The sequence below is a fragment of the Sprattus sprattus genome, assembly GCF_963457725.1.
Source record: "Sprattus sprattus genome assembly, chromosome: 9".
NCBI classification, from domain to species: Eukaryota; Metazoa; Chordata; class Actinopteri; order Clupeiformes; family Clupeidae; genus Sprattus; species Sprattus sprattus.
In genome coordinates, this window is record NC_137928.1 from 15,471,992 (window position 1) to 15,498,644 (window position 26,653).

At 44.7% G+C, this 26,653-nt stretch overlaps 2 protein-coding genes across 3 annotated transcripts in view; both read right to left on the reverse strand.

Annotated features, from left to right (window-relative positions):
- tfdp2 (transcription factor Dp-2) overlaps nt 1-8,715 on the reverse strand; it is a 47,818-nt gene extending 39,103 nt beyond the window's left edge. For both annotated transcript variants that reach the window (XM_080845158.1, XM_080845157.1), the window contains exon 1: nt 8,579-8,715. The gene's annotated coding sequence lies outside the window, so the exon portion shown is untranslated. The remainder of the gene's footprint in view (nt 1-8,578) is intronic.
- A 2,462-nt stretch (nt 8,716-11,177) lies between these two features.
- LOC308369807 (glycerol kinase 5-like) lies at nt 11,178-23,101 on the reverse strand (the record flags this gene model as incomplete). The annotated part of the gene is made up of 16 exons (XM_080844348.1): nt 11,178-11,736; nt 14,059-14,192; nt 14,505-14,564; nt 14,776-14,879; nt 15,669-15,763; nt 16,866-16,970; nt 17,481-17,607; nt 19,374-19,434; nt 20,331-20,404; nt 20,615-20,676; nt 20,796-20,871; nt 21,076-21,207; nt 21,913-22,006; nt 22,115-22,190; nt 22,763-22,856; nt 22,979-23,101. 16 exons carry the CDS (start codon nt 23,099-23,101, stop codon nt 11,588-11,590), a joined length of 1,566 nt encoding a protein of 521 aa, XP_080700474.1. The 3' UTR covers nt 11,178-11,587.
- Between the last annotated feature and the right edge of the window lie 3,552 nt (nt 23,102-26,653).

Below are 26,653 nucleotides of genomic sequence, written 5' to 3' on the forward strand. Positions count from 1 at the left end.
TTCTCACCTGTCTCAACTGCCCTTCCTCCACTCCTCACTCACTCACTCACTCACTCACTACACTCACTCACTCACTCACTCACTGCACTCACTCACTCACTCACTCACTCACACACTCACACACTCACACACACACTCACACACTCACTCACACTCACACACTCACACACACACACACACACACAGGTGTGTACTGTATTACTCAGTAATAAACATGAACAATCATCAACATAACAGAAATTTTAGCTTTATCAACTTCCACCGTAATTAAACAGCCGTATACCACCGTAATTAAACAACCGTATACCACAGTAATTAAACAACCCTATTCCACCGTAATTAAACAAAAGCTTACTTTTCAAAACCCTGCCCACAGATACCAGCACACTCAGACGCAACAGAACGTGACGTTAAGAGGCAACATGACCAAACAGAGACACATACAACACAGAACAGAAGACATATAACACCCAGCAAGGTTATATCCCTGAATAATCCCTGAATAAACTAGATATTATTATCAACTTAACGTCCAATGGCGCAGCCTAGTAGATATTATAGACACTGTCAAATACCTAAAGTAATAAGAACTTTATGACCAGTAGCCATAGAGACACTGTTGAACATGTCAGTAGTTATTCCCTTTATCCAATGCTGCTAAGTGCCAGTGTGTGTGTGTGTGTGTGTGTGTGTGTGTGTAGGGTTTGTCTTTGATGACTGGGTGATGCTGATGCGCTGATGGGAGGAGATGCATTATCTAGTCCGGGGTCAGAGCAGTGACCATCTCCACTGCTGGCCTGTCAGCGGCTCTTTGTGTGTGTGTGAACGCCAGTGCCCTCAAATGTGATTTAAGAGTGTGTCTTGAGTGCATGTCAGTGTGTCTCTGTCTCGCTCGCTGCCCCTGTGAATGGCTTGTCCTGCTCATTGTCACCATCACTGTTACTTGCCTCTTTAAATGTGTGTGTGTGTGTGTGTGTGTGTGTGTGTGTGTGTGTGTGTGTGTGTGTGTGTGTGTTGCTGTAAACTTTAAGGAGTGTGTGAGACCAGAGTTTATCTAAATGCTGATGGGTTCGATTGTATGTGTGTGTGTATGGGAGTATGTTAGTGTACTTTCTGAGTGCCCTACTTGAGTGTGGGTCCACGGAACATGCGACATGTGTTGGTATAGTTAGTATGTGTCTTATAAAGTATCAATGCATGTGAATCAGTGAGAGCGTGTACGTGGTTGTGTGTGGGTGTGTATCTATGCATTTTTGTGTGTGTGTGTGTGTGTGTGTGTGTGTGTGTGTGTGTGTGTGACGTGTGTGTGTGTGTGTGTATGTGTGTGTGTGTGTGTCTGCGCTGCCAAGAGGAGTCTGGGAAGGCCGTAAAGGGGCCAGCTGGCGAGCCTGGACCAGGGGGCTGGAGCAGAGCCCCCCCCCAGCACTCAATACATCAATGAAGGGGAGCAGGAGCCTGGCCACCCACTCCCCCCATCCCATAATAACCCCCCGCCGCCTGGGCCTGCGCTCCACATAATGGCCTTTTGTCCCACTGGCTGAGGGCTAGGGTGGGTGTGTGTGTGTGTGTGTGCGTGTGTGTGGAGGAAAGCGAGGAGTTGTGTGTGTGTGTGTGTGTGGGGCGGGGTGGAGGGGGGTGCAAAGCAAAGGAGCCGTAGAGGCTTCAAAGAAGCTGTTCTCTCTTATCCACCCATTCTCTCTCTCTCGCTCTCTCAGTCTTTCATACTCTTGCTCTAGCGCTTGCTCTCTGTCTGTCGGTCCTCCTGCCTGCCTGCCTGCCTGCCGCCTGTCTCTCTCTGGGAGAGTGAGCAGCAGTCACCCAGACTTAGCGGAGGCCTGAAGAGTGCCATGACCTCACTGTACACATACTGAGACTTCTGCTACAGCTGCTGCTACAGCTGCTGATGCTACTGCTGCTGCTGTTGGAGCTGAGTATGAGAGAACACTCAGTGTGTGTGTGTGTGTGTGTGTGTGTGTGTGTCTGCAAGAGAAAGAACATGAGTGTGAGTGAGTGCGTAGAGTGTGTGTATGAGAGAGAGTGGAGTGTGTGTGTGTGTGTGTGTGTGTGTGTGTGTGTGTGTGTGTGTGTGTGTGTGTGTGTGTGTGTGTGTGTGTGTGTGTGTGTGTGTGTGTGTAGCCGGCTGGGGAAGTTAGAGGCCTGGAGTAGGTCGACGGGTTGAAGGTATTAAATGCCGGGGTGAGGGTATTAAATCACCTAGCCTAACATGCCTAACATTGGGGATGCACGACCACTGACCTGCCCATCCTCACCAAAACACACTAAACTAACGAGGGGGATATGAGGAAGGATATGACTGTACAACAACTAACTTGGCAGTGGCAGAGAAAAGAAGCATCAACACAAAACACACACGCTTCAACACCTTGTGTTATTGTGGACCCTGTTCGGTTCAACGCTTCCTGGTGCAAACAGCCAGTTGGTGTGAGGCGCCGTGAAGCGTTCCACTCCAAAAACACCAAAACACCTCCAGTCAGCAGCTGAGAGAGCTCAAATATGTAAACGATGCTAACCGCCACTGGGGCAGAGCCAGGGAGAGAGAGCGAGAGAGAGAGAGAGAGAGAGAGAGAGAGAGAGGGGGAGAGACAGACAGACATACAGACAGAATGAGAGACAGAAAGTTAAAGAGAGAGAGAAAAACAGAGAGACAGAATGAGCGAGACAGAAAGACAGAGAGAGAGAGAAACAGAAAGATAGAAAGAGAGAAAATAGACAGAGACAGGATAAGAGGGACAGAAAGATGAGAATGAGAGAGAAAAGAGAGAGAGACAGAAATGAAAGAGAGAGAGAAGCAGACAGAAAGAATGAGAGAGAAAGATAGAGCTAGAGAGACAGAGTGAGAGAGAGAGAGTGATGGTGAGGGAAAGAAAGAGTGAAGAGAGAGAGAGAGACAGAGAGAGAGAGAGAGCAGTAGCACAGGGGGCAGTTCAGCCCTGACACCAATCTCTCCTCCTGGTCCAGGGTCAAGGCTGGGTGCAGTGGGTAGGAATGACAGTAGGGAGGCTGGGGGGTCTGTGAGTGTGTGATTGGCTAGATAGTAAAATATAGGCCCTCCAGAGGCAATCAATCCAAATATAGCCTCATAAACATGTCTCTCTGACACACACACACACACACACACCTCTCACACACACACACACACCTCTCACACACACATACACACACTGCCTCAGAGAGTTCGACTCGGAGGGTCAGTGATGATCATCCTTCTTCTCTGGCTTTCCTCCTGTCCTGTCATTGTCCCTCTCCCCCCTCCCCTGTCTCTCTTCCCCCCCACCCTGTCTCTCTCTCCAGCCAAGCCACTCCTCCACCCCACTCTAACCCACACTTCCCGCTCTTGCGTTATATTCTCTTTCTCCACTTCATTCGTTCCTCTCTACTTTCTGTCTCTGGTCTCCTCTCACTGGTCTCCTCTCTCTCTCTATCCCTCCCTCTGGTCTCCTCTCTCTCCCTGTCTCTGGTCTCTGTCTCCCTCTGGCACTTGTTGCTGCTGAAGGTCAGTGACCTGGAAGGCTTGATTCCGGCCGAGCCCAAGACCACACAGGCCCAGGAGAACAATACTCAGTGAGAGGGGGATGGAGGCCTAGTAGGGCCACACTGAACCAAGCCAGAAGGAGATAGGAGGAGAGGAGAGAGAAGGAGTGGAAAGGAGAAGACAGAGGAAGAGAATAGGAGGGCAGGGGAGGAAAGGGGAGAAGAAGAGGAAAGAGGGGGGGGGGGGGTGGTTGGTGACTGCGTCTACTCAATGAGGCAGAGATGAGGCCCCATGCTGCACTGCATGGCCGGCGACCCCCTCCATCCCACACACACACACACCTCAGCACATTCTCACCCCACCCCCTACTCTGTCACCATCTGTCGCCGTGGCAGCCTGCAGCGGCCCTGCAGGAGCAAGGTCACAGCGCTCAGGCAGCCAGGCTCCGGCTCCTCTCCCGCATTAATATGCAGGCGCCCGCCGCTTCCCGCTCCACACTACACCACACAGCCCTGCCTGCTGCTGCATTATTGAGCGCATCGCGCTGCAGCCTATAGAGCTACAGGCGTCTGATAGCGCACCGTGGTAGATCTACAGGCGTCTGATAGCGCACCATGCTAGCAGCGCTGCAACCTATAGATCTACAGGCGTCTGATAGCGCACCATGCTAGCGGTGCTGCAGCCTATAGATCTATAGGCGTCTGATGCACCATGCTAGCAGTGGTGCTGGCTTAACTAGGGTGAGGAGGAGGTAGGATAAGCGGGTACTATGGAGGGGAGGGAAGAGAAGAGAAGAGGGGGGATGGGAGAGGCGGACTTACTGTGACACACTGAAGCACATGGGCAGCTGGCTCTACCTGAAGTGGCAGTAGAACATGTCGAAAGACACAAAACACACACGACTGATTCTGGCAATCTTCCTCTTTTTATTTGTTTGATCTGCAAACGGCGGTTCTGTACGCACGTGCGCACACACACACACACTCACACAAGCAGACTGCAGATGTAAGAGTTGAGTCACAAACCATACCCAAACAGCGTGTGTGTGTGTGTGTGTGTGTGTGTGTGTGTGTGCTTGAGAGAGAGAGAGAGAGCATCTCTGCAGAAGGCCTTGGCACATCAGGGGAATGTGACTCATTGCAGGTCTAAACCACACCCGTGTACCCACACAGTGCAGCCTGTACGCTGGAGCGGAGTTCTCTCTGTACTTCAGTGGGTAACTGGAAACCTCAGCTTTGCAATGCTACCAGGGCTTGATAATGCTCTAGGTAGCTCAGTAAGGGACAACTATTTAACTTTATAGTTCAGCGAAGGACAGCACTTTTTGGTTCCTTTGCTTAGCTGAGGCTATGCAGTCAAGCACATAAGCATCTGTACCCTGATGGTACGCACACACACATAAGCATCTGTACTCTGATGGACAGATGAGCCCCTCTGACAGCCCATGACTGACAACACAACTGACATACCTGTCTTCCACAGAAAAATCCCATGTATGATTAATTAATTTACATGGTCACATTTGCTCTGTCGCTCACACACACACACACACACGATCGGGCTATGTCAGGGAGCACTGGTGAAAAGAATAACAGCTGGCGTTACAGGAGTGGCATTTCTTACACCCCAGCACCAGATTCATGTCCTGCAGCCTTTTAAGGAGGCAATGTGTGTGTGCGTGTGTGCGAGTGTGGGTGTGAGTGTGTGTGTGAGTGTGTGTGTGTGTGTGTGTGTGTGTGTGTGAGGCACAGATACTGCAGTGAGAGGAGCCAGTGGTTTGGGGAGTCATCTGTACATACCCCGGCCACATCGATGACACAAGGGGAGGTCTTCAGAGCCGCTCTGAGGCTGATTAACATTACTGCTGAAGCAGAGGTTTTATAAGGAGCTTGTATGTGGGCTTTGTAGTCGGAAGTTAAACTACAAACTTCCTAGAACAACCGCAATCATCTCTTTACTGAGAGATGATTTTGTTAATCAGTGGTTTTCTTCTCCTAAAGCTACATTAATGAAGAACTTAAAGAATCCGACCAGACTAACAGCTGTGATAAGTGGACCCAATGATATCTGTAACGCATTAGTCATGGTAACATCTATCACTTTTATTTACCATCAACCAGTATCAACTCACATCTCCAAATGTTGTTTTGTGTCTTGGGCTTGGCTGAAATCCTGACTTTTTTATTATGCAAATGCTAAGAAAAGATTGCCTGTGAAAAGCCCAGAACAGCTTTGAGCTGATGCTAGGTGGCCGTATCAGATGGCGTCAATGGGTTTGAGCAATCGGGGAACCTGATGCTGGAACTTCTGCTTCTCGTCTGGGAAAGGAGTGGCGCAACAGGAGTACTGATTGCCAGGCTGGTCAAAGAAACGTGAGAGTGTGCACGACACACACACACAAATGAACACTGAACGCACACATTAACGTGAACACACACATACAGGCACGCACACACTCCGTTTGTGTGTGTGTGTTGGAAGGTGGTCTGTTGAGTGCCTGCTGTCTTTAAGTTATGCGTGCCCTTCTCTCATGGGACACTCTACACTAGTGACAGGGGAGCGTGCACTGCATGCCTGACAGCTGGGAAAGTGGCGCCAAAACGTGACGGGTGGCAACACCCGCAAACACACATTAAGATAAGGACACACATGCACACACACACGGACAGAAACGGACACAGAAACACACAGAACATGCTGTTGCACATCCCATTCTGCGCCACCTCAATTACCACAACTCATTTTGCAATTTTGCAAACCTCAATACACGCACCACACAGACAAATCAGGGAGTGTTCTCATAAAAATGACCACAGCAGCAGGAACAGAGAGAGCTGACTCACACCACAGCCTTCATCTTACTGTAAGTGACACTGTTACGAAGGCACGTGGACACACACACAATGTACAAACTACTTTTTGCATAGACAGCAAAGCCTCTCTTTTTGCCACTTGGCGAAGCCACACCTGCCGGTACCCTGTAGTGCCAAAATACCAGGAGGGAGGGGAACACCTGTCACACACAGACACTGACCTTATGGGTGACGGAGGGCCTGTGCCTCCCCCCTCCCCTCTCTCCCCTCCACACCCTTCCCACCGCCCCTCTGACTGGGTGGATTAAATGTCCAGGCCGTTTGTGCTGGGCAAGAACAACAGATGTCTCCCTCAAATCGGACAGCCTGCTCTCCTCGGTCTCGGCACAGTAAGCCAACAACAACCCAATATCCCCTCACGGACGGGTTCATACACAGCAAATACACCCTGACCCATGCGACTCCACCAAGGCTACACCCACCAGCACACGTTGGAGAGTTTTAGGTGCTGAGAGAATGGTGCGTAGAATTTTGCTTTAAGAATGGCCCTGTAGAATTTTGACCATGCTGGTTCTATTTCCGCCACTGAAAAAACAAAATGATTACATGACTTGAATTAGAACATACTAGGTCGAATTAGAACATACTAGGTCAATCTTATTTTAGCTCACAAGTTGAAAGACTGTTTTTTGAGCAACGGGATGTGCCGCTGTTAAAGTGACACATACAGAGCAGATGACCCAACCAGGAGGTTGCAAGCAGAAGAGCTGCACCGCACTGTGGTTTCGAGATCTTCTGCACCTCAACCTCCAGCTCCTCTTCTCGCAGGCCATCACAGCATCAATCTCAGAAGACAAAGACACCCAAATATGACCCCATGTTTCATATGTCTGGCAATGGGCTTGCGGCTGGGTCTCTCAGCACAGGCATTACTCACAAAGGGGCGATGAAAACCCAATACCTGTGACAGTCCCACCCTCATCATGCCACCCACATCAGAGGATATCCAAGGGAGTTTACTCTTTTTGTAATGGGACCCACCTTGACATACCCACACAACCACACACAGCAACTTAACTCTCATTCTCCCAGGGTCCACCATAAAGAAGCATTCTTATAACACCACATCAATCATTTGTGAAAGGTCGCTCCCAACTTGTACTTCAATGTACAACAAAACAATATACAAAACTAAGTATGAGGTATACTACAGGACCCAGTATTCAACAATTCATCGAGCATAAATGCTGGTAAATTGTAAAACAAAAATAAGTATTGCATAGAGTATTAGTTATGAACTTCACGGTTGAAGTAGTGTGGGAATAAAGTGATCTACGTTTCAATGTTTCACCAAACAAGTAGCATCTGTAGAACTCGCTGCTTATATCAGATGGTCCACGGACCATTTAAGATGTTTAAATGCAGGCTCGTGAAAGCTCTTGTACACTGAGCCATACAGATCACTATCTAGTCAACAGGGATAATTCTGGTCTTGTTGGTGCTCTTGTTTCTGTCTAGCAAAGAAGGCTGGTAATCAACAGGGCGGAAATGTGCACACAGTCAAAAAAAAAAGTTTACAAAGAACAACGCCCGGCACGAACATCTTGTAAAGCTTGGTTTCAGTATGACCGACAACGATAAGGTTGCGACAAACAACCGAATGACTGAAATCCCTTCACCATATTCGTTTCTATCACCAGCTAGCTACCAAAAGGGAATGGAGACTGGGAATACGTGTCCGACTTAACAATACTGCATACAAGACAAGACAGTTTTCAGGATGGATGATATTGCTAGACAAACACGTTAAACTTTCAAATACCATATCATGCTAACATGGCCTATTAAAATTGTTCACGTAAAGATATGTAGAAACGATATATTGAGGCGAGTTAGCTATTCGATAGCTAGCTAGCATTACAATAATAGCCAGTGGAATTTCACCCATCGGCCAGTTGACATTTTTCCATATTTCCCCAAGAGCAATAATAGCTGCGTTAACAACTCATCCACAAGTAGCCTAAGTGAAAAATACCGCGACCAACGATATATGTAATGTTCATTTATAAAGTTATAGAAGGCACTTTCCAGAAGTTTCCCATACAAGTAAATGTTATTTTAACCTGTCTACGACTGCGGTCGAGTCCAAATTGCCATTTTGGGTTCGGGCTAACAAGCTGACACATGCAAGGCACTAGAATTAACATCATTGTTAGACAAGCAAATACATCCATTCTATTAGTTTAACTGATGTAAAGTTATGTTATCTTACTTTATCCTTCACTTAGTTCCGGTCTGCTGCACCTCGGATGTGGGTAGATAAAAAAAACAATCAGAAAATAAAAAAACTAAAATCCAGCTATCTTTGACTAATTGTGTGACAGTGACGGCGAGAGAAGTCTTCTGGTCCTCTCCTCACTTCCTGTGTGCCGAACTCTGCACACAAGCTTGGCGGTGGCAGCCAACTGTCGTCTCTGATTGGTTACACCCAATCGTGATGCGAGACGCCAGATGGAAGCAGATTGGATGTCCCCGCGGAGATGTAAACAGCTTTGCTGCACACAAGCCCCGCACAAAATAACACATGCTCTATGGGACCATCAAACAAAAAGTCATTAAAACCCACGCGATTACTCCAATTAGTTTGAGAAGACAATAGAAAAGTAGGGTGATAAATTAATTTATTTTCGTGCCATCTTCGTTTGTTTCCTTTGTAGAAGAGGTTACCGTGACAGCTGCTATTCACGTTCCAATGATGAATGGTTATGTCTACACAAAGACAGAGTTCTGTCCTAGTTTGCGGTAAACTTCGGCCTCTATTGATGACAGTGGCATCCCTTGATTTGTGAAAAGGCAGAGCCTTTCTTGTTAGCGATCCTGCATCCTTAAGCAAACTGCCTTTTAAGTAAATGAATGACAATGATACTGGCAAACAGCAATTCGGTGGGAAACGTTAAGCATTAGCACCGGTAACTCTCAAAGCCAGTCTACGGGGGTTTACCTTTCACTACCGGGTAAAATATGCATCATTACATGTTACATCGGTGAATGGAGTAGGTGAATAAAGCGAGCTGTAACATGGTGGGACACTGTTGGCCTGCAAGACCCAGCTATTCAAGATATCCAAGTCTCTGATATTGTTTGATGATGTGTTAAGTCCATATGCGTACCCCATTTGAGCCATTTATAAGCAAGTTAGTGTACATTACCGACATTTCAGTCCAGAGCAAACAACCTGTGAGGTAGTGAACCATATGCACAACCATCTATGTTAGCAGGTGCGTTTCTAATGCTGTTTCCCTTTTTTGCTTACATAATATTCCCATGGAACTATTGAAATAGAAAAATGTAGTATGGTTATCAATACAAAACACCATTTACAGTATAAGAGACGATGCCTTGCTTTACTGTTTGATTAATGGGGGTTTAATATAGCTGATCCAAATCAGGTAGAAAACAATCACATTTTGCAAAATCATTTTTATAAAAACTACTTGCATACTTTCACATCATGTTAAAGAAAGTCAGGATATGTGTCAAAATATACTTATAAAATATTTCACTGAAACATAACCAAAAAGTGATATGACATACCTTCATATTTTCATATTGGCAGTAGTATAAATGGCCCATGTGGATGCAGAATAGTTGAGATAAAAAGTCACTTTCGCAAACTTTAAACAGTTATTATACAAATGTGACATACAGTACCTTCATATAATTTCATTACAAGAGAAACATACAAAATAGTGAGATGAAAATACACAGTTTAAACTGTCTTGGGTCTATCCGTATTGTTACTAGCTCATGAGTGTGTTAAAAAGGTGTTCATGGTTTCTTTGCACTAAAAACAATCCAGGAGCAGATGAGCCTGAACTCATGGCGGGTGTGTGTGGCAAACCACATCTGGCTTGTTTGTGCACACATTCAGGGCACACTCTCTCACACACACATCACATCACGCAGTCAGTTAAAGAGAGCGCTGATGAGGCACTCTGATACGGCAGTGAACCTGTAGGGGAGTTGTAGCCCCGGAATACCCCAAGGCCACACCTGTTCCCCAGGTGTCACCTGTCTCCCTCTGCACCACGCAGGAATGAAAGAGGGATTAGGGCAGTGAAAAGCAGACAGACAAGAGAAGAGAGAAATGCACAGTTGAACTGTGTTCCCAATCATCTGAATACATTACAGAGATTTAGATATTCATATGACCTTCAAGTACTTCAAGGACACTCACATAACACATATACTTTTGATATAATTCTGACAGTTCACAGTACTTTAAAAACATTAAGTTAGTGTACAGTTCTCTGGCAAAATGCTTGTTAATGATGTTAAACTCTTGTTGTTCTGGCAATTTCTGCTCGGCATATAAAGAGCATTTCAAATAAAAGCAGAAAAAAAAGAAAAACCATAACCGCCCCTGGGACAAGCTAACGTCATCATCTTTCCAGCCTGTCTTCCCAGGAGTCATCAAGAGGAGGATTTCCTGTTGGCTGTTGAACCCCCCCCCCCCCCCCCCCCCCCCCCCAGCCCCCAAATACTCAGGGTTTATCCATCCCATATCCCCATATTGCGTCCCCGTGCAAAGACTCAAAGCCTCCCACCTCATGATCCCCCCCCCCACACACACACATACACAGACACACACAGACACACACAGACACACACACACACACAACTATGCAGCTCACAGAGCCCTCCTCCCCCGCTCACTGAAGCGTCCGGGGGGGTGAGGGTAGTTGGAACTTCCACTCAGGGAGGTGGGAGAAAGTTCACTTGGTCTGATGGATGAGTGGCCACAGGGTCACACACACACACACACACACACACACATCTAATGAAGGCACCGTATCTGTTACTGAGAGACTGTGACATGAGGTAATCTTGTTAGCAGATGAGGCCATCGCAGTGTCCAAAATGTGTGTGTGGGGGGGGGGATTGTCAGGCTGTAAACTTACTTGTTTGTTCACATTACATTACACAGCACATTACTACTTGATAGTAGTAGGTGGATGGCAAAAACATTATTATTGATATTTTTTCCCTCAGGAAAAGAAGTCTGCACAGTCCACTCTGTTACATAATACTGTTCAAGAGTTGTTGAAAACTAGCACCAATTTATCAATTCTCTGTGACACTGTTAACCATAAAAAGTACCAAAACTATAAACATCCTGAGTTCCCTCTGCACTGGACCCCTACCTTCATGGCACAAAAGGCTTTTACACCAACTTAATCTTGTGAGGATTGTGGATTAGGTTGAAAGGACAGCGCCCCCTTCAGGCATGGCTGTACCAGTGCATGGAGCGGCGCAGTGCCTTCTCCCAGCTGTGGAGGCTGGTGTCGTGACAGTGCGCCAGAGTGCTGGGCAGGAAGACCCGCTCGGTGCTCCTCAGCTTTTTCAGCTCCTCCGGACTCTTCCAGAAGCCTGTGTGGAGACACAAGAGGCAATGAGGAAGACTGTGAGGAAGGCTGGCAGCTGGACCCCAACACGACTCTTGGCATAGGTCGCCAATTGCTGTAGAAAGCAGAAATACTGCAGATATCTGCATAATAACTGTGATAAACAGTCATTGCATTTCACAGCACTACAAGTATATTGGAGGAAGGTGTGACTTCTATGAGAAGATGCGAGCATATGGAGAAGTGAGAAAGTGAACAGATAAAAACACTCACACACACTTACAGAGGGACACACACTTACACACACAGCGACTTACTGAATTGGGTGAAAGAAAAAGACCAAATCAAAGGCAAGACAGGGAGAGTATGAGTAAATACAACCAGGCGAAGAGTGTATTTACACGATTATGTCAAATGTGAAGCTATGATCAAAGCATGTATGAAACATGACTGGCAACAGCCGTCTGTGCCCATTATATTTCCACAATATTTACCCGCTATATTTCACCGTCACATCTGTGTTCCCAGAGTGACCTTTCAGTGCAGTGACTCAGTTTTCAATGTAACATACTGGACCAACGGATTTCAGCACTCTGTTTGTACAGACATTTTACCTCTACACATGAATTAACAAGCCATTTAGATGTACTCAGCTATACACCTGTAGCATATGTATAATCACATGATCTGCACTTTCCAGAATAAATAATTATATTTAATTATTATTAATATATAATTATTACAAAATAATGATACAAATCTTCGTCCGGTACAGAGTGTGTTATAGTATATAACAATAGCCCAACTACAGGATACATGTTGACACAAATAAATTACTTTCCTTAATGGCCTCAGCTGTTGTCAGACAGCACATGAGCAATATTCTGAGGATCAATACAGTTGCCCTAATGTGTATCTGGAGAGCAATATAAAATCTTAAATAAAATCCCTAATAAGATCTTAATGTCCCCAAGGGCTTAAAACTCCTGTCAAAGCCCCACACCGTAGTCTCTGCACTAACAGGCACCAGTGGCCTGTAGTCATCTTAAGAGAGGTTTTTTGACCTATTATCTCCATTGGTAAAATCAAATCAGTCATGCTGACCTTCCTATGCAAGTGAATGACATAAACCTGTGAAAACATAACATTATCCACGGTAAAATACTCTAACCGCTTGCACAAGACCATGCACTGAGCACAGGCTCTGCATGAAGCCGTGCTATATAATCTGCAACATGTTGATCACAGTAACCAACAGATGGTGGTCCCAGTGATTCATCTATCGCACATATGAGAGGAAACATGAGTGAACACACCAGAGGGGGACATGCGAGCTGGAACAAGATCAGCATGGTCGACACAGGTGTACTTCAGACACATTCGCTTCCTGATTTGCCCAATACTGATGTAAGATACACAAACAGTATAACCGTGCGGCTAGTTGCGTATGGTAGTTAAAGACTGCACACATATAGATCCTATAGGTCTATGTGCTAAATCTAATGTTACCCCATATATGCAGAGACTGCATTCTTTAAATGGCATGCAGGGAACAGGGAGCTCAAAGCCACAGCATCTTAGAATCAGACATAGGTTGGAAACTAAGGAACTCAAGACATAAAACTAAAGAAAGGAACTGAAGTTTGATAGGGGGAAAACACTAAAGCTTTTAAATGCACATTTAACAAGCATTCTAAGATGAAAAGGACTACAGAGACGATTGTTTACGGCTGCAAGCAAGGTTGTTGTGAACCCATATTTCTTGCATGACCTATGCTGCGGTTTATAGCCTAACGCTACGACAACACAAGTTTATTATCAGAGCAATGGCACAACGAGACAAGATAAATCCTATAAATGGTTTATATGTCAACATCGGCCAAACGTGTTTTTGGCAAAGAGAACTGTCCCAGTGAAAGGAATAAGCCTACTTAGAGAGGGAGAAGTACTAAGGCATGACTGTAGACAGAGGGTCTGAAGTGTAAAGTTAGAAAGGCAGAGGTACCAAGGCATGACTGTAGACAGAGGGTCTGAAGTGTAAAGTTAGAGGGAGAAGTACTAGGGCATGAACACAGACGTGGGTCTGAATTATAAGCATCCGCATTTGATCAGTAAGCAGAGGCAGATATGTGGAGCACATTTCCCCAGCTGCATGACTTACAGGCCTAACAATGTAAACAGATGATTCAACTAGGTCAGCTGAGCAGCAATGGAAATCTCTCGCCATTTAAAGTCTTAAAACCTGGTGTTGCTACCAAGTCTTTCTGGAGGGCTGAGGGGAAAAGGGGATAGAGGTAGGAGATGAACAGGCAGACGACTACAGAGGAGAGGAGCAGCACGCTCTTACCCGATCCGAGTCCGGCAACAAATGCTGCCCCCAGGCTGGACATGTCGAAATGATTTGGCCGATCGATCTTCCTGCCCAACAGGTCAGCCGTCAACTGCATGATGAAGTTGTTGGAGCACACACCTCCATCTGCCCTGCATCCCCACATACAGAGACACACACATGCACACACACGCATGCGCACACACACACACACACACACACACACACACACACACACACACACACACACACACACACACACACAGACACACACACACACACACACACACACAAACACAACACACAGACACACACACACACAAACACAACAAACACACACACACACACACACACACACACACACAAACCGTATATTATGATTAGTTTTGAAATACAATACACAGAGCAAAAATCCCTGACGAAATACCCGAAGCAAGAAGCATAACAGATACTATGAAAATTACCTGATTTTTGTGATGGGTACCTTTGTCTCTCGCATCATGATATCATAAAGCTGTTTGTTCCTGAGAGAAAAACCAACAGCTTTTAATCACTAACTGAATCAAATGTTTATTTTTAAATCAAGTATATTAGCCTACTGATTTGTGTCAGTGGGAGGTCTCCTTTGACATTTGTTTTTCAATTTGAACCAAGGCAATGTATTCAAACAGTAAGACCACAAAACAGGTGTTGGTGTATGACAGGCTAGGCACCGTGGCACCACCACAGGCTCACCTGAATGCCACTGACTCCAGGATGGCCCGCAGCAAGTGGGACTTGGTGGTGGAGGGTTTCAGGCCCATAAAGGCAGCGCAGGCGCCTGGGTCATTTAAAGGTGCCTGGAGGGACATATTGAACATACTGTACATGACACTGGGGAAACCGATCTCTGCACTCAGCGATAAGACTGAAGATGTGTTTACGTCTACAATAACAAACAATACATTACAAGTACATGCTACACAGAAGCAAAAAAGCTCCCTGTTTAGCTTACTCACATTACAACTGAGTCGTATTAAGTTAACGAGGCCGGATGTTTGAGAGAGGAAAATCCATCCCCTCGGATCTGTAATCCATTTCCTCTTGTTATAAACCGTACCCAAAGGGATGTAATCCTACCCCTCTGGTTAACAATCTGTCCCCATATTTATAAACTGAGGAGATGGATTTACAATGGCAGGGGCACAGACAGTTCAACGGAACAAATGGATTACATTTTCTTGATAATGGTTTATAAATGGACAGGATTTACAAATACTGTGGTTATGGATTCACCGTCTCTCCAAATCACCACGTCCAACCGAACCTTTATTTCCACCTATACTTCCACTTTATCCCCCGGGACTGCTACCCACTATTTCACTCTGAGCCTTTTCCATTAAAAGGCATTAGCATAGCATTAGCAATAACACTACTGTAACACAATCACACATCAGTCACACTACTACAACACAATTACACATAAGTCACACAACTACAAATGTAATAAGTTACATTCCTTTGTTGAAGTAATTAAAAGATACATTTCTTATTCCATTTTGAACAACGGTAACTGTACAGATAGCTCTACATTTCAAGAGGAACCTTCCTAACCCTGACTGTGAATGTGTTCTGTCAGAATTAGCTACCTGTAGGCCACTGAAAGACGGCACGAAACACACTCCGTCAGAGTCCTCCAGGGCAGTCGCCATCTCTGATGTCTTGCTCACCTCAGAGAAGAGCTCTGAAACACACACACGCCATTTTCAGCCTCTAGACAATGATTTCCACAGACCGATGACTTCTCATCAATACATACACAGTGGATTTTGGAAAAAAGCAAACTCATACTTAAACTCATACTTAAAGGTGTGTTTGTTTGTGTGCTACGTGTGTGTGTGTGTGTGTGTGTGTGTGTGTGTGTGTGATGACATGAACTCTTGGGGAAAAAAGCATTTGCTTGTGATTAGAGATCTGGTATTCTAAGTGAATATCCTGTATCTCTACCTACATATACAGTATACTCCATACCTATGCACTGTACATCTCTCAGACATGTGAATAATCTATACTCCTTACCTATGCACTGTACATCTCTCAGACATGTGAATCATCTATACTCCTTACCTATGCACTGTACATCTCTCAGACATGTGAATAATCTATACTCCTTACCTATGCACTGTACATCTCTCAGACATGTGAATCATCTATACTCCTTACCTATGCACTGTACATCTCTCAGACATGTGAATAATCTATACTCCTTACCTATGCACTGTACATCTCTCAGACATGTGAATCATCTATACTCCTTACCTATGCACTGTACATCTCTCATGGGTTTTGCAAGGGCAAGACAACTAATCTGACACATATGGCTGGGAGATTAGTCAGCATTGAGCTGATCGTGGAGATCATCTTTCTTTAAAATTCTTTCTTTAAATTTCACATATATAGATGAAACCGTTCTCTTAATTCAAAATCAGCAAACAACAAGTGCTATAGTCAAAGAACCTCCCAGAAGTCCTGAGCAACCTCCCAGCTGTGGGGACTTTAGTTTTGACTAGGAGCAACAGGAGCAACAAACCTAAGTAACCTGACTATTTCAATTATCTTGGTATCTCATCAACTTTTCAGTAGTTCAGTATCAGTATTAGTTTGAACATACTTCAGAGTAAATCATTTTCAATACTTAAAAAAAAAAAAATGCATGAAACAGCACTCTGTCTTGACAGTCTGGTGAATCAGTAATGCAGTATGAGTCACTATAATGAGCCTGTCACTAAACCTTGGATTATGCTTTGGGTTGGGCTGTACACTTCAGTTTACACAAGGTTCCTCACCCAGCTCTTGTGCCCACAGAATGGCAGTACCAGTGTCTGCGGCGTTGCCCTCTGCCAGGTATGTCACGTCTGAACCAATCTTCCAGCCAACGATTGGGTATAGACCTGAAAGGGGCAGACAAAACAGGAAACAGGTTATAAAGGAGGGGTTCCAGCTTCTGCATACCTGACTTTGATGAAGAGATTTCAGGTATGCTGATTACCTGATAGGCTTATTCCGCATACAGCTGAATATACCTGATCTAGCTTATAAAGAGCATTATAATGCTTCAGAGAGCACCTCCCTACTTGACTTGCACTTACAGCAGTTACATTCCTGCACTTCTTTTTTTCTATTTCTTATGTAAAATAGTATTTATTGTTACACTAGGTCTCTATTGCTCGTTGCTTGACTGTTCTCTCCCTTGTATGCCGCTTTGGACAAAAGTGTCTGCTTAATGTAAATGTAAATGTAATGCTTGGAGTAGAGGCAGATGGAAGTCGTGTGGTCCATGGGACACCCAGGAGGAGCTTTGAGGACCCCCGGCTTATAAGTCTTGGTTCGGTGTTCCTCAACATATTGCTGCCCCTTTGATCACAGCTATGCTGGTGAAACACCACAGGGCTCGGCCTAACCTGTGAATGAAGTGTGCGGTTCATTTCCTGTGTTGATGTCCATGAACGTTCCTGTTCCCATGGTGATCTTCACATCTCCTATGTCAAAGCAGCATTCTCCAAACATGGCTGCCTGCTGGTCTGCCATCTGCAGGACACAGAAGGTACTACTGAGTACTCAAACATGATGCCAAACCAGCTTTATTATGGTGTGTTCCAATTGTACTCGGAAGTCAGAATTTCCCCAGTTCCAAGGCGGAATTTTTAACAGGAGCTTCCCCTGAGGTCGGAATTCAGAACTTAGAGAAGTCGGATGAACTTCACCCAACCCAACATCATTGGTCGCCCCCATGCATCAACTTTATTGGCACTTTCGTGAAATATGTGTCTAATTACACAGTACTGTCCAACTTCTATTTGTGGACATGACAAGGCAGGCGACCCGGGTTGTGACATCATTCCCAGCTCTGAGTTCCGACTTCCGAAGTAAATGGAATGATCATTACAATACACGGACAATACATAACTTATGATGTCTTCAACGTAGCTTTGTGAAGATGTGTACGGTTAGGGTAACTAATAAATTTGTTTTGTAGCATTATGCTACAAGGAGTGGGCATGTGTCCAAAAGGTCGCGGTTCGCTGGCCCAGCAGGAACAAATATGGGCGGGGTGAGTGAATGAACAATGCCTTCCCCGCCCTAAACATCCATGGCTGAAGTGCCCTGGCACAAGCCAATCAAGCCCTGACTGCTCCCTCAACTACTCTCCAGGCACGACACTGCTGCTGCCGACTGCCTCCTACTCCTAGTGTGTGTGTGTGTGCCCCCTGCTCCTAGTGTGTGTGTGTGTGTGTGTGTGTGTGTGTGTGTGTGTGTGTGTGTGTGTGTGCTCCCTGCTCCTAGTGTGAGTGTATGTGTGCCCCCTGCTCCTAGTGTGTGTGTGTGTGTGTGTGTGTGTGTGTGTGTGTGTGTGTGTGTGTGTGTGCTCCCTGCTCCTAGTGTGAGTGTATGTGTGCCCCCTGCTCCTAGTGTGTGTGTGTGTGTGTGTGTGTGTGTGCCCCCTGCTCCTAGTGTGTGTGTGCGCTCCCTGCTCATAGTGTGTGTTTGTGTGTGTGTGCGCTCCCTGCTTATAGTGTGTGTGTGTGCTCCCTGCTCCTAGTGTGTGTGTGTGTGTGTGTGTGTGTGTGTGTGTGTGTGTGTGTGTGTGTGTGTGTGTGTGTGTGTGTGTGTGTGTGTGTGTGTGTGTGTGTGTGCTCCCTGCTCCTAGTGTGAGTGTATGTGTGCCCCCTGCTCCTAGTGTGTGTGTGTGTGTGTGTGTGTGTGTGCCCCCTGCTCCTAGTGTGTGTGTGCGCTCCCTGCTCATAGTGTGTGTTTGTGTGTGTGTGCGCTCCCTGCTTATAGTGTGTGTGTGTGCTCCCTGCTCCTAGTGTGTGTGTGTGTGTGTGTGTGTGTGTGTGTGTGTGTGTGTGTGTGTGTGTGTGTGTGTGTGTGCGTGTGTGTGCGTGTGTGCGCGTGTGTTTGTGTGCTTGTGTGCGTGTGTGTGTGTGTGTATGTGTGTATGTGCTCACTGCTCCCCGTGTGTTTGTGTGTGTATGTGCTCACTGCTTCTAAGTAGAGGATGGGTCAAAAGGAATAGGGCAAATGTCACTGCTCCTAGAGTGTGTGTGTGTGTGTGTGTGTGTGTGTGTGTGTGTGTGTGTGTGTGTGTCTGCTCACTGCTCCTAGTGTGTGTGTGTGTGTCTGTTCCTAGAGTGTGTGACAAAAAGGGTAACTTACTTAACTTAGATATAAAAAGAGGTGTTTATATAACTCCATAATACAAACATGCATAACTTAGAAAGCTTTCAGCAAAACTTCAAACTCACCAGTGACATGATGGCAACAGGCACACCAAAGATGAACTTTGAACTCACCAGTGACATGATGGGAACAGGCACACCAAAGATGCTTTCATCTGTACATCCAAAGAAGAAGCTGGGAAGAGCGACAGGTGAGAAAGGAATTGGTTGGACAGAGAGTGGAATTTGGCTCTGAGCTTTTCTCTGGTGCTTGGTGCACTCTTAAAGAAAATAGGTCCTGTACAAAACCCTAATTGTAGACATGAACTTACATTTATTTTATACATTTTCTGTGTACAATGTGAATTTCTACTTCTTATAGGCATATGTATTTATACACATATGTATACATAAGGGTCATTCAGCTTTTCGAAACATAACCCTTAAAGCCCAGAGACACAGAGAGTCCTCTCCGTCGTGGCAAACCCTCTCCAAGCACCTCTCCGTGGCCTGACGTGACTCCCAAATTTTGTTACTATCCGTCTCCGTCAATCCGGCAATACACAGCTGTTTATCTTGTGGATAGTGGTATGCCAACATTAGATAGCTGGCTCAGAGGAACTTTTCAGTTGCAATAACGGGGTTTTTACATTGTAGAGCGTCTATTTCTCTGTAACTTTAGAAAAAAATCGACGCAAAAAAAAAGAGTAAAACAAACAACTTTTATTTACAAATACAATCATCTAGGAGTATGGTACGCCATTTTTTTTTTATTGCTTTGCAGCACCCACAACCGCTGGAGAACCATAAATGAAAAGGAGCCCGCCGAGACAACTGCGTGACCACGGAGTAACGGAGTTTGAGAAGTATATTTCGGCCTTAAGGCTTCTGTCACACAGCATTATGGGTAGGACTAGAAAACTCCTCCACTGTTACCCTGTGTTCTCCACTGTGGGGAAGATACTCAGCTCTTACCCCGTGTTCTCTACCGTGGGGAAGATACTCAGCTCTTACCCCGTGTTCTCTACCGTGGGGAAGATACTCACCCCTTACCCCGTGTTCTCTACTGTGGGGAAGATACTCAGCTCTTACCCCGTGTTCTCTACTGTGGGGAAGATACTCAGAGGAAGAGAGACGAGGGAACACAGGAGCCCGCTCCAGCACATCTGAGGAGAGACGCAGACAACACGGCAGGTCACGTCACGGCACATACACAATAGACCCACACACACAAAACATCAACAATCCCCGGCCTACACACACACACAAAGCACACCCACACACACAAAGCACAATCTATAACCTCCCCCCGCACACACCCACAAACATAAGCAATACACATATACTGATTGTATTACACTGGTGTGATAGCCTACCTGGTAAGAATCAAACACTCCGGTTGCACTCGCATTGGAATAGTCAGTTAGGTGTGCGGCTCCTAACCCATACAAAAGGAGAAATAAACCCTGAATTAGTACATCCTACTCATTGTGTGTTTGTTCAGCTTTGCTAGAGGGAACTGTTGAAGGTTTTTTTAGTACAAGGCATCATAGTTACCCTTTGTGAGTTTATTCAGCAGCCAGGTATCAATGGTTCCAAAGCAGCAAGTTTCATTTGTTACAGCCTTCTGAACCTAAACAACATAAAAAGACTCAAATAAAATAAAGATTCTTCTTGATAAAAGTTATCCTAACAACAGTTTCTCTTTGTAACAGCAAAGCAAAGGTCCTCCCAGAGAGATGATATCATTGGCCAGATACAGCTTGACCCTTTTGTTTAAGATTAGCATCCAGTAAACACAAACAGACATCAGTGTCTACTAGACATCCATCTTTACCTCAGGGCAGTTCTGCAGGACCCAGGCCAGACGGAAGGTGACGTGCTGGGGGGAGAAGACCATGATGCTGGCTGCCTGGAAGATCTTCTGCCTCGTGACCAGATGCAGTAATTTAGACACACCATGGACAACCTGCAGTGGAGACACATCGCAGTTACACTCCGTTTGACAGTACCCCCGTAACACTGTACTTATAGCCTTAGGTACAGCGAGACAATTAACGTTAACACCATTGGGACTGATACTGTGTACTTCGACTGATGCATGTACAGTATATTCATCGTAACCCTTAACCTTAATATACCTTACGTACAGCGTGGCACATTAACGTTAACACAACACACTGTAACTGATACTGATACTACTCATCCTAACCCTTAACCTCACAATGCTGTTGCTCATTCTATTCGTACACATTAAACGATGCTATGTCCTACTTAATGCAATTACAATGTAACAAGGGAAATATAACATAAAATGTGAACCATATCAGTGGAGTTTTAAGTAAAGGCTGGCTTTACATGCATGTGTGCTGTGTGCCCTGTGCCCCAGACTCTACTCACTGCAGGGCAGTAGAGAAGTGTTCACACATTCAAAGGAATGGACAATAGGTCACAGGTTACACGCACTCATGAGAAAGGACAAAAAACATCCACACCCTCCTTTATGCTCCTAAAGGGAGTTTAATTTAGTGCTGAGTGGATGTCACCCTGTTCTCAGACCAGAGCCTGAAAGTGAATTCAGCCATGACTTATTAAACTCACTGATAAGGATCACAAGGCAATGTGTGGATACCTATTTTATTTTGTACAGATGATACCACGCATAACTGCAGACCTTCATTGTGAAAGAGGCATTCCATGAGGTAACCAACTCTCCACCTCTCAGGTCTTGCCAGCTGATGAAGTTATGAAAAGGCACTCCAGTGTTCCTGCAGGGAAAGACGGGTGTATGAAGCACATACTCATGTATACGTGCACATTCCTTTACATGATACAAGGAAGTAGTCAGTAATTAGCTTGCCGCCCGGTAAACTCACTTATCCCATGTAGTGAAGGTTCCTCTCTGAGTGGATATTCCCAGAGCTTCGATTTGTTTCATTTGCAAGCCTGCGTCTAAACATCAGATTGGAGACGTTAGTAAAATTTTACAAGCCTTGAGATCAGAAGGAGAGGTTGGTGGAATCATCTTTTAAGAACGACATGAAAGCTGATCCCAAACTGATTCAACTCAGACCTTATCAATGTGTGTGTGTTTTGCTGGCATGAATGGCATGGCGTAGTCATTGCTACGTACGTTACTAATATGGGCCAGATATATGACAATACAATAGAGATTACACTCAGAAATGAATCATGTCAGACCACCAATGGATTATTAATTTTGATTGTGCCTAAACCAAACCATAAAGCAGAATTATTCTGAACAAACTAAGCTGCTGCTCAACGCACATCCTAGTCTATGCTTGATTGTCTTCATGTCTGTCAGCACTGAACGTGGGGAACGAGGTTAAATGAGCGCACGGCAACTAGTGGTCCATCACATGATGTGGGTCAACTGTTTATTGGGGCTAAAGTGCCACTCACTAATCTATACGTCTACAATTGTTTACCTGTTTGACCCACACACACACACACACACACACACACACACACACACACACACACACACACACACACACACTCACCTTGAACAGCACCTTTTACCACCGCCACGAAACTCAGCCATACTTCCTCTGGATCCATTTCGACATAACCCGGTTTGGGATATAAGGGACACACCTGAAATAATTAAAATAACCCGCTGTAATAGTGACATTAAGTCTTTAAAAACACAGAAAACGTATTTTTTCCCCCAACATGAGTCAACACACTCTTAAAACAGGAAAGTTTGGACTATTTACCTTTGTCGAGGAGGATCCTCTTACGGTAGCTTCCTTATCATACACGTGACATTTAATTGTCGTTGTCCCTACATCAACGGCGACAATGTAGGATTTCTTACAGAATCCATTACGAGCAGCCATATCTTAGCACAAATTCGAGTTGGCTAACGTAGAGCTCAAGCTAACATATGTCACAGCACACACTCGCAGCAAAATCTTGGGACGTGTTTTCCTAAAGTTGTCATTCATACCCTCTCGTGTATACACAACAAACGTCAATATGTCAATTAGCTAGCGACACAAGTTCCACCTGGCAGTTCTGCTAATCGTCGTTCATTATGCTATCATCAGGTTTTAAGTGAAACTTTGACTGAAACTAACCAACGCTTTCTGCTCTGTGAGAAGCGTTTTTGTTGTGGACCACTATGCATTTACATTTCAACTACAGACCCGCCCCTAAATTCTGTGGGGGCGCGAATTTAGATCTTGAAAGAGAAAGAAACTTACCGATAGGCTACTCCATGTTTGTGTGTTTGGAAGACTAAGCGAATACACAAGTTTGTATTGGATTCTGTTTTATCAAGCATCTTATCCTACGCATTGACTTTTTTAGATTTAGGAGTTAATTGAAATGTTTATTGAAAATTACACAGACCACTGCCTTTCGTTCGGTTGCACTTTGGACGGGACTTCCATCAACTAGAATGACAGTTCTTGACAAAACTCCTCTTGAATTTAATACTCCAAGTAATATTGTCCTCTTACACGTAAGACTGTTTTGCCCACTCACCGTTGAAAGATGCCTACATTGTACTTCTGTTGTGTAAACATCGGTCAAGTGGTTTCATCACTCAGAATTAAAGTGGGGCCCTAACCACATTCATCTATCAACAGTAGGCCTACAAAGCAAACTGCATGCCAACATGCAATCTTTTGAAGCAATGCACAGCTGTCAAGTCCATTCAGCAGGGCTGATGACAGTATTTTCATTGAGGTGCCATAACACAGATAACAATGATAAAATGAAAAGCCATGGTGCTTAATCTGAAAACATTAGCCTGCAACTCAGGGGGTTTGGACCTAATATGAAGGGTTTTGACCTTGCATGTGTAGGCCTTGTATTGTGTTACGCTCGCCATTGTACATTGTGTATAGTAGCTACAGGTGCACATAGTTGCTTCACGTGCACTGGATGCAATCCATGTTGAGAGAATCACACAGCTGGCCAAATAAGGTCTCGTAAGGTGAGGGCTGCAAGAGGAGCTGAGGGCATTGCAGCATGGTGAGGCTCCGATTACTGCCAGCAACCGAGGGCAACATACTGCTGTGTAGGCCCAATACAGGCTATACCCCATAGGGTCAACTCTGCAGTAACTGCCTGATGAAGTATATAGTATAGGGTGACCAGACGTCCTCTTTTGCTCAGACATGTCCTCTTTTTGAGACCTAAAAAATGGGTCTGGCAGGGATTCAAAAATCGCCTACACTTTTCACATCTGAAAAGAACTATGTGAAAAAACTAAGCTTTCTTTCCATGGCTAGGCTTCATTTCATAGCTTAAATTAAGCCAGCTGACTAGCCTTGGCAGTATTGTTTCTGCACCTTAGGCTTTTGTTTGACTGCATTCTGTCCATACATCTCAGGATCCTCCGAAACCAAGTACACAAAAATTAGCCTACATAGCCCTAGACAGATAGGCCTACAATATGATTGATTTGACACTGATTGCAGTTTACAAGCACCATGTCTGTTTCTCTGATGTATACTCTATTGATTTTTAGACAAGCAAAAACGCCATTGACTCTGTTTTGGAGTCTTTATATAACACCCAAAAATGCAAACTGTGATATAATATGGTCTAATGTAGCCACAAGTTGGTTTAGAAGCAACACAGACAATATAAACTGAGACCTGTGATAGATTTGTGTTATGTCACCTTATCTAACCACAACCTGTCCATCAGTATCTTACTTTCAAATGAGCAATCAGTTCCTTATTCAACTCAGGTTCACTATTTAAAACAACTGACTTAAAGGAGGATCAGTAAACTATCTACAAACAAGTCTTATATCTGAATGACAAACATTACTGAATCGTTTAAAAAAGGATATGCAAAGTTAATCCTATCAAGTGATTCGAGGTGAGTTTAGAGACAACTGCCACAAGAGGGCAGTGTTGTCCAGTGCAGGACTGGAGCTCTCAACATGGAAGAGATGTCATCATGCATCTGCCTTAACTTTTCAGATGCACATTCCACACAAGCTTCACCTATTTATCATTCTGACTTCATTACCCGTTTGCTGGTTAGTCTCTTTCAACACTTCTCATTGGTTGTGAGATGACAGGAATTTTGAGCACTAGGAGTAGGATACTAGTTTAAATTGGAATGGTAGGCAAATTATTAGGCTTTCACAATACCCAGGAGATCTAACCCCATGTTGACAGATAATTCAAGCTTGTCAACAAGAGAAATGCTGAGATGTAAATCAATATTTGAAGATAAGTCAGCAATGCCTCAGGAATGCACATGCAACAGGTTAACTTTAAGCTATGGCCTACAAATGAAACACTCCCCTCTCTTGGGTAGATGTTACACACTCACAGGGGCATCATAGTCTGTGACAGAGGGCACACTTTGGTGCAAGGTCCTCTTGACACCGTAACAAAAAAACAACAGGGCATTCCATTAAAGGCACCCAGTGCAACTTTCGAGGCTTAAAAATAAACATTCAATTTCTAGTCTTTTTTACACGTAGTAAGTTTCAATAACTCCATACCATTACATACCGACATTCAAGTAGCAAAGATGAGACGTCGTTGTGTGGTGAGAACTGACTGACTGATCGCCGCCATTTTCTTTATTTTTTGTAACCTACAATAAATAAAGCAGGCTTCCAGTCAATGGAAAAATGGCTTCTCCCCACCGGCGATTGTTGTTGTTTACGATTTTCTATCAGTTCTCACCACACAACGACGTCTCATCTTTGCTCCATGAATGTCGATATGTAATGGCATGGAGTTATTGAAACTTACTACGTGTAAAAAAGACTAGAAATTGAATGTTTATTTTTCATTGAATGTTTACATAAAGTTGCACTGGGTGCCTTTAAACAGCATCACCAAATTCCCCTCAAATATGCAACTACACAAAGTAAACACGGAACTGGCACTGTCAAGTCAGTGTTCCAGATTTGGGGTATTTTTGGTCTTAACTCAGCACTTAATCATTTGGCTAAGAAAGAGACATATGTTGTGTATCTTCCTAAACAGAGGCATATTTATACCGTGTTTCAAAGCCCTCCCACAGAGCCTGTCCTCTGAGATGTATTACATCATCTGCCTGGATACCTGAAGTCAGCCGTACCCTGGAGACACTGCTGCCTGACTGGATGGTTCTGTTTGAGAAACAACAATAACCAGTAACTTCAGATGAAACCTCACCTCCCTGAGCTAAACATTATTAATCCACAGAGAAATTTGAGTCCTTCTTCTAGCTAACGAGTTGATAAGATTCTTTGCACATTCACACACAAACACACACATACACCGGAAAAACCCGTTCTGAAATGTTCTATGAGGAAACACAAAGATTGGAGACACTAGTGTCAAGTATACAGGCAACTGAGAGATAGAATTACTTTTTATTATAAAATGGTCAAACAAGAACACACAAGGAGAAAATGGTAGTTCAGA